The following is a 9,282-nucleotide window of genomic DNA, read 5'->3' as shown; positions in this document are numbered from 1 at the left end:
AAAGTAATTCTTCCACCATTAGAAAGGAATGTCTGTGTCCACCCATTGAGAAGACTAGAAATTTTGTTCAATACCTCATCAAATTGAGTTTGTTTGGTTTTGCCAGTGATAAGAAGCTGATAAGAATACTTAATAGGGAGTTGAGAAGTTGTAAAGCTAGTATATTTAGATGCCCAATGCTTGTGAGTAGAGGAGGCAAGTTTATGGAAGATCATCTGACACTTTGCTGGATTGAAGAACATTCCTGAATGAGCTTGGAATTTTTGTAGTGTCTGGAAGACTTTTCTGATAGCATTTTTGCTGGCTTTGGAGAAAACCATTATGTCATCAGCATACAGTAAATGGGTAATGGAAATGTTGGATCTATGATGATATCTGTTGTGACTGTGATTCAGCAAAGCTACATCAAGAATTCTGGATAAATAATCAATAGCAAGTATAAAAATGGTGGGTGATAATGGATCCCCTTGCTTTAATCCTCTAGTAGCATTGAAAGAACCCCTCCCTTGCCCATTTATCAAGATGGAGCGTTCATTGTTACGTAGACATCTCCTAATCAGGTGACATAAGTCAATGTTAAAGCCTCTGGCAGAAAGAACTTCCATTTTGGAATCCCAGCTTATGGTATCATAAGCTTTCCTTAAGTCCAGATTATAAACCATATTGACCCCTTTACAAGTTTTATTCAAATCCTGTAATAGTTCTTGAGCCAGAAGAGTGTTATCAATGATGGACCTACCTTTCACAAAGGCTGTTTGATTGGGTTTAATTATAGAGTCCAGGTGAGGTTGAAGCCTGTTCACAATGATTTTGCTGATGGTTTTACTAATGATGGTGGTCAAATAGATAGGCCTGAAATGGTTCCAACTCTGCTGTATATCAGATTTAGGAATCATTACAGTGGTGGAGGAACAAAAATACTTTGGAATATTATTTCCTTGGAAGAAGCTTGTTACTGCAGCAATAACATCAACCTTAATAAATCTCCCATAATCTCCCAGGACTTCTTGTAAAATTCAGCAGTGAAGCCATCAGGGCCAGCAGATTTATTGCTATCTATGGAGTTGATTGCATTCCAAATTTTTTTATCATTGGGGATACCAGTAAGCTTGAGGCCAATAGTGTAACTCTATTTAGCAAGGAAGTGTGCCTTCTCAATAGGGGGTCTGAAGTTGTAATCCTGATTTAGCAAATCTTTTTAATAACTTATAGCATCATTAGCTATATCAGTATTGTCATGTAACAACTGGCCATTGGCATTTTGAATAGCATGGATTGTGTTGAACTTTCTTTTATATTTAATATAGGCATGAAAGAATCTAGTGTTTCTATCCCCATCAGTGAAAATATTCATGGCTGCTTTTTGTTTAAGAAATTTTTCCTGGTAATCAATGGCACAAAGAAGGTTGTTCTAAGCAATCATCAGTTTCTTTTCCTCTACATTGCCAAGCTGTTCTCCTTGTTCCAAATTTTTGACTTCATCTTCAGCCTCTTGGACTTTGGCATGCACATTTCTAAAAGTTTCCCATCTCCAACTTCTGAGGGCTCTGGCAATCTTGATTTGCAGTAACCTTAGCTTAACAAAGGGGTCAGGATGGCAAACCACTTTCCATAGGTAAACAATGTACTTATTGTAGGAAGGGTGTGCAGCCCACATGTTAAGATATCTAAAAGAGGGTAGGAGTTATAATTATCAGTTGAAGTAATGATTATAAGTATGGGTCTATGATCTGAGCCTGCAAGACTATGATGAGTGACAAAGGTGAGGAGGAAATGGTTAAACCATGCATCATTTACCAACATTATATCAAGCCTCTCCCAAATAACTCCCATTTTCTAAGTGAAAGTAGGCCCCTTGAGTCCCAAATCAAAGAGACGAGCCCTGTGAATATTATCACTCAAGGTGTTCATCTTGGTAGTATTTGGGGCTCTTCCTCCAGCTTTTTCAGTAGTAGAAGTGATACAATTGAAGTCTCCCCCCACCAGCCATGGGGAGTCCACGAGTTGGATGATGTTAATCAACCTATTCCACAGCTCCTTTCTAGCATCCTTTGTGCAGCCAACATAAATGAAGGTAGCTTCACCCTTATGTCCATTCATATTGAAAGAAAGGTGGAAAAATTGTGGATGATCAAATAGAATATCTGATTTTATTTCTCTTCTACAAAAAAATCCAAATTTTATTGTTAGTGTTCCTAAAATGGTTGAAACCAGCAAACTTTTTAATCAGATTTTGAGGGTTCTTGTGAACCATGGGTTCAAGGATAACAATACACCACAGCTTATATTTAAAATTCAGGTATAAGACTCTTTTTAGGGAAAGAGGCTTAGCCATGCAAAGTAGATTAATCATGAAGTGGATGGTGTGGAGAAGGCTGAGATCTTGATCTAGTTCTTCCTCTAAGGTTTGGAGAACCATTTCTTGCTCTTTCAGCCTTCATAGAGTGTACCCCTGATTGTAATTTTTGCACTTCTGTCTCTGGTTTTCTTCTTTTCCTTACTCTTTTAATTTGCCAATTTTCTTCAATGATTTTTCCATTTCAATAATGATTGGTTCCTTTGGAGCTTTTCCAGGTATCTCTGTGGCAATTTGCTTCCCCTTCTCAGCTTGTAAAGGGGATGTGGGTGTGGTAATTGTGATTTCCATATCTTACTTTCTAATAGATCTGTGTAGTGGTGTGTTAACTTGACTATTAGGTTCAGATAGCTCTCCAATAGGATTAACATCTAGTGGAACCTCATTAATTCTTGGGGGTGATTCTTCCAGTCTTTGATTTGTTTCTTGTGTATTTTCTAACATTATTTCTTCAACAATACTCCTTGCAGCATTGGTCACAATTCTTTCAGTAGCTGTGTGGTTTCTTCCTGCCATTTTCCTGTTTGGGGGATGTAATCTATAACATTTTTCTACTGTATGACCAAACATCTTGCAATGTGGACAATAGTAAGGTTATTGTTCAGCTATTATTTCCTGCCAGAACCCTTCAGCATTAAAACCAATCCATATTCTCTTCAATTTAGGGAGTGTGATAACTCTTTCAACTTGAATTCTAGCAAGGCCAGGTATGGCCTTACTATATGTGGGAGCATCCATTCTTAGAGGTGTACCTATTGCTCTACCAATGTTAAATAGAGCATTGAGCTTAAAGTAAGGGAGTGGAAGGCCAGGTAACTTGAACTAGAGGGGGACCACAGGAGGTTCTTTACTAGGATCAAACCCTAGAGTCCATTTGATAATTTTCATAATTTTCATATTTCATATTTGTTCAAGCAATGGTAACAGATTGTTTAGCAAACAATCTTGCATAGTCTTCCTCAGCTGCCAACTGGACTGCCTCCCATCCAAAAGCCCAATTTTCCAATTGCTTATGAACTTTGGTGATTCAAAGAAACTTCTAACTAGCTCCAATTTGGGATGTCCTAGTTGAAATTTGCCCACCAAAGTGAACTTAACCTCTTCCCTTAATTCGTCAATTTTCTTGGTAGTGCAGCTGATGCTCTGCTAGGGTTTCTGTGACCATGGTGCTGCTAGGTTGCTTTTCTCTAACTGGTGACCCTTTCCTTCCTCCTTTGGTTGGTTTGGTTTTTGTTGGTGAGTATTATGTTGTATGTTGGAAGGTTGGTTTCTCCATCTTTTTGCTTCCTAAGTTTTGAGTTTTCTAATTTTTTGAGTTACTATTCCATTGCCGCACTCCCCTGTTGGTTGAGGTGTGTTCTTCTGTTGTGTTATTCTCTTCTCCTTGCTTTCCTCAAATGACAAATCCCACCCCTACTAATTTGGAGACAAACATCCAATGGTCCAAGGCAACATTTGCTGATGTGGTTGGTAAGAGCTTGGGATTACAGAATATAGTGGAACACATTGATTTCCTTAAAATATATGATGAAGGAGCTGAATAGACTGACTATTCATTCATCAAGCATCTAGGAAGGATAGCTAGGAAATCAGCTATTTTCTTCCCTGAACTAGAAATCTCCACCTTATCTGCCTCCTTCAAATTCACTCTTAAAAGTAAATTCAAATTTTAGCTCCCTAAAATGAAAAGCTGTAAGAAAATATTTTGAGGACCTCAAGTTCCTTAGTGATTGAAAGGTGGGACATGTGGATGGTAAACACATGTCTATTTATTTATCTTGAGAGGAAGACTATGAAAAAATCTTCTCCAAATAGGTGCTACAAATTGAGGTATTGTCAATGAAACTTTTGAAATGGTCACCTGATTTTGATCCATGCCAGGAGCTTCAAATTATTTTTATATGGTTCAAACTCCAAGGGCTTAAACTTCGTTCATTCCAACATCAAGTGTTGTTTACTATAGAGGCTACTTTGGGAAGGCCTATGAAGTTAGATGTCCCAACATAAAACTTATCCAGACCCTTAGCTACAAGAATCTTAGTCAAAGGAAACATTACACTACCTGATGTGGAAGAGATTTGGTTGGGCACTGCCCTTAATGGCTACTGGCAGAAAATTATGGTTGAGCAAATGCCTTACTATTGTAACCATTGCAAGATGTTAGGTTATACAAATGAGAGGTGTTTTAGACTCCACCCTAGACTGAAGACTAGACAATAACACCCTTCTTAGATGGCTACTGCTCCCTCTAAGGAAAATCATTTTGTGGCTCCATAGTTTCTTGCAGATGTTGTCTCATCTCCTACTGTGATACATGATTCTGAACCCCCCAAACAACAATATCATCATTGCTCTTTCCCAGGACAGCCAACTTTCAGCATTGGGACCCAATGTTTCTGAAGACTTTCTGCACAATGTGGAACCTGCTTCTGAACCTTAACCCTTAGGATCCTCCCCCAATCTACCTGATTCAAACAACATTTCCCTTGTCGTGAAGGCAGTAGGACAATTCGCTGCACTCCCCACTTTGAGGGGGTGATCAGTCTGCCATTTCTCCCAATGATTCCCTCTTTCTTAATCCTTTGGCTCCCACCCCCTTCCCCGCCCACTCATTAGATTTAATGTAACAAGTTATAGAAGAGGTTTGGCAACTCCAAAAAGCCAGGAAGAAGAAGAAGAACCTCCAGGTTATGGTTGACAACTAAGGGGATACCTTACTTCTAGAAGCTAACAACTCTCATTCAACTAGAAGGGACACCCTCACCAGGCTCACCAGGGGGAGAAATAAATTCTTACATCATGATTAACTTCCTTCGTTGGAAGATTAGGGGAGTGGCTCACCCACTCTCAATAAAGAGACTTCTTTATCTCAACAAAAAACATAGGCTTTGGTGCAATGCCCTTTTGGAACCTATGGTTCACAAAAACCCACTAAAAATCATAAAGAAGTTTTATGGTTTTTCACCATTATGCTAATATTAACAATAGTATCTGGATCATGTGTAGACCTGAGATCACTTGGTCTGTCCTTTCGAATGATCCTAAATTTGTTCATTTTTCATTTGATATTGATGGAAAATACGAAAATGTTACTATTGTCTATGTTGGCAGCAATAAGGCTACTAGAAGGACCTTTGGGATGCTTTAAAGGGTATAGGGAATCCCATGTCTTCCCCATGGCTGGTGGGGGAAGACTTCAATTGTATTGCTTCTTGTTCAAAAAAATTTGGAGCAAGAACCTCCAATCTCAACAAGTTGACAGATTTTAATGATAACATCCAAGCTGCTAAACTTTTTGATCTTGGCTTTCAAGGGCCTATGTTTACTTGGAGAGGGAGAAATGTTTGGGAAAGGCTAGATAGGTTTTTAGCTAATGATTCCTTGCTTTAGAATTATTTGCATACTTTTTTTCCATCTCAGATTGGATGCCTCGAGCCATAGACCTCTACTGCATTGTATCACTATTTTCTCTTTTGCTGGAACAGCTCCTTTCAGATTCCAGAATATGTGGATTGAATATCAGGATTTTGAGAAGCTTATAAAAGACAATTTGGTTCGCGTTCAAAATCACAACCCGCTTATCAAACTCTGGCATCTACAAAAAATCATTGGGAAAGTTCTCACAGAGTGGAACTGGCATTCCTTTGGTGATGTCTATAAAAATGCTGATATGGTAGAAAGGAACCTGTCAACTTTGGAAGCTATTGCTGCTTCTAGACAAGCTTATGAATTTGACTTAGTTGAGGCCACTAAAAAAGATCTTGTTGCCACTAAGTGGCTTGAGAGCTTTATTAAGAAAAATGTTGCAATTAGCAAATTTTAGGAGGGGGGAAAAGAATACTAAGTATTATCATTCTTGGATTAAATACAGAAGGAAGTGCAACAGAATTCACAAGATTCAAAAGGTTGAAGGCTGCTAGATTACTAATTCCAAGGGTATTGCAAGAGATGCTGATAGCTTTTTTCTGACAGGCCACCAGTTGAACAACACCTATTACTGGAGGACCAATTATACACCAAGATCTCCAACTTTTTCACAATCCTTTGGATATTGAAATATGTGATGCCTTGAATTCTCTTGAGAGCTCTAAGAGTGTTGGTCCTGATGGGTATACTTGAGCTTCGTATAAAAAGGCTTGGCAAATTGTTAAAGGTGTTGCTATTAAAGTCATACAAATCTTCTTTATGGGAACCCCTTTGCCTAACTACTTTTGTTATTCAAATTATGTTCCCATTTGTACAGCCACAATGTACAGTAATTGGAATCATTTCAGACCTATTAGTATCACCAATGTGTTGTGCAAAATCATTAACAAAAACATTGTGACAAGGCTCCAACTCCATTTAACTAACCTTATTAAGCACAATCAAGCAACCTTTGTGAAGGGTAGATACATTCCTGATAATGTCTTATTAGCACAGAAACTTTTATTTGATATTGACCATCCTTGTAAGGGTAGTAATTTGATTGACAAGCTTGATTTGAAGCTAGTACACAAGTACATTTTTTTGAGTAAGCCTATGCATCCCTTTATCTAGGTCAATATTGGTGGAAGTTTCTTTGCTTCAACGACAAGTTTTGATGGGGTCTTTAGGAACTCCACTGGGGCTTGTAAGTTGTTTTTCTATTGTCCAATGATTTCTCAAGTTATACTGAAGACTGAAGCTACTACTATAAGCTAAGCTATACAATTTGCTGTACTGAGATAATGGAAATTGTTGGTAGTCAAAACTGATTCTTCTCTTCTCCTCCAAATTATATCTGGTGAAGTAACCCCCCCTCCCTTTTGGCTTATCCTCCAATGGCTCAAGCACATCCTCTCTTTGAGTAATTCCCATCATTTCCCTTCTCTTTTAATTTTAGAGAATGCAATAAGCCTACTAATTGTCTTGCTAGACTCGATGCAACTAAGATGGGGCTCTTGTTTCTTCTTCTTCTCTTCCCCCTCTTTCTTTTTCACTGAATGGGGACCTTTATGAGGGTCACTATCTTAAAAATGTTACCCCCACTATTTTTTAATAGATTTTACATTTTTACCAAAATAATATATATATATATATATATATGTATCTATATATTTATATGTGTATGTATCTATATATATGTACATTTTTTTTTTTTTTTTGGGTAAGGAGCATTATTCGGCTCCTTGCATGTTGATCGAAAAGAAAAACAACATAAAAATTGGAAGGGGTCCCCTATCTAAGAACAAAGCAAAACATACATAACTCACTCATAAGGGTGACCCATCCACTTACATCCTCAACACAAAAAGAAGGGAGAAATAAAACATTGTATATATTTGTATATGTATACATATATATATTTACAAACTAACTCCCTATCAAGCTATCCCTATCCAGCTTAACAACTGAATTCCCAGTGTCAAGAAGAAACACAATCTCAACAACAGGGCATAACAATTCATGTCCCCACCCACAAGTCCAGCAATCATCTTTGCAGTCTGAGATAAGGGATTTGAAGCTTGTCCCCCTGAGTCAGGGGGAGAGAGTTGTGGACACTTTAGGATGATCAACATGAGCACCTTCTATAGCTAGATAATTAGGAGGTCTATTTTAGCTTCCCTATACACAAAAGAGAAATGGATTTTACTTTCAGTACTAAGCTTGTTGATTCTATGAATCCATTGGTTAATTTGCCAAGAGGAGGACATCTTAGAATTTAGTAAATCCACCAGCAGGGAGGAGTCCACTTCAGCAAGAATCCACTACCAATTGTTCTTTTTGGCAAAATTTAAAGCCCAGAAAAGTGCAGCAGCTTCAGTTTCCAAAGCATCATCAACAATATAAGGGGCCTTGTAAAACATCAAAGTCTTCCCTTTATGATCTTTGAAAATTCCCCCAATGTCTGCTCTCTTGTTTGTGTAGCTTCCATCAGTGTTTATTTTAATGAAAGGATAAGGAGGTCTCTCCCATCTCACCTTGATGATTTTGAATTGGTTGGAACCCATGTAAGTTGTGGTCTGCAGAATCCTGGGGAACTTCCTCCAGTGTATTAGTTTGTTTAGGTAAGCCCAGCAGTTAGTCATCACCCAAGTAGCACTGGTCTCCCTATCCTCATGTTTGGCCATATTTCTAGCCATCCAAATAAACCAATCCACAAAGAAGGGAATTGGCTTGATGTTTATTCCTTTCCAATCTTTAAAGCAGTCAAAAATGTTGTCCCAGCCAATGTTAATCAGAATTATGTTCATTTGGGAAGTTAGTTTACTCCAAACCTCCTTGACAAAGTTGCACTTGAAGAAAAGGTGATCCCTTGTGTCTTGATCTAGCTTACATAACTAGCATGTTGAAGGGCCTTTCAGGCTTTTTAGTTTCAGGATATCATCAGTATAGGCCTTGTAGTTTTAGGATATCATCAGTTGACAGCAGGTTGTTGATAACTCTCCAAGAGAAGAACAACATAGAGGGGGTGAGATGTTTTTGGCAAGTGGAGATGTTCCACTGGAAAGAACCCAAGCTATACAGGTCATTTTGAATGTCTTTAGAGATACTAGCATTAGTCCTGTTCAGCAGGATGAGTTTATCCTTTTTATTTCTATGAAATTGTATTGTAGAGATGTAGTTTGCAGACTGCTCCTTCAGTAATCCCCTCAAGAAGTCCTCTAACCAACCATTACCAACCCAACAGTCCTTAACCAATAAATCCCCCTCTTTTTCATCCTGCAGAGATTCCAAACAGTCATTTGAACACCAGTTGTCTTTCCAAAAATTAACATTCCCTTGTCCCAACTCCCATCTGAGCAGCCGATCAATGTCATCTCTAGCCTTGAGCATCTGGACCAAAATTCTGGAGTCTCCCACCTTCCTAGTGACCTCCCCAGGATGGACAGACCTGCAATATTTGGCCATCATAAAGTTGGCATATAAGCTTTCTTTTTGTCTGAATTTAATCCACAACTTAC

General features: G+C 38.3%; 1 protein-coding gene across 1 annotated transcript; it reads right to left on the bottom strand.

The window, feature by feature from the left end:
- Window positions 1-8,085: 8,085 nt before the first annotated feature.
- Window positions 8,086-8,571, bottom strand: LOC110032248. The gene has a single exon (XM_020735815.1). It carries the CDS (start codon window positions 8,569-8,571, stop codon window positions 8,086-8,088), a length of 486 nt encoding a protein of 161 aa, XP_020591474.1.
- Between the last annotated feature and the right edge of the window lie 711 nt (window positions 8,572-9,282).

The sequence above is a fragment of the Phalaenopsis equestris genome, unplaced genomic scaffold, assembly GCF_001263595.1.
Source record: "Phalaenopsis equestris unplaced genomic scaffold, ASM126359v1 Scaffold000895, whole genome shotgun sequence".
NCBI classification, from domain to species: Eukaryota; Viridiplantae; Streptophyta; class Magnoliopsida; order Asparagales; family Orchidaceae; genus Phalaenopsis; species Phalaenopsis equestris.
This window is presented reverse-complemented; position numbering and strand designations above follow the sequence as displayed.

Bases quoted from the DNA above. Each gene is read 5' to 3' on its own strand.
- LOC110032248 (XM_020735815.1), bottom strand. From the start codon at position 8,571: ATGAACATAATTCTGATTAACATTGGCTGGGACAACATTTTTGACTGC.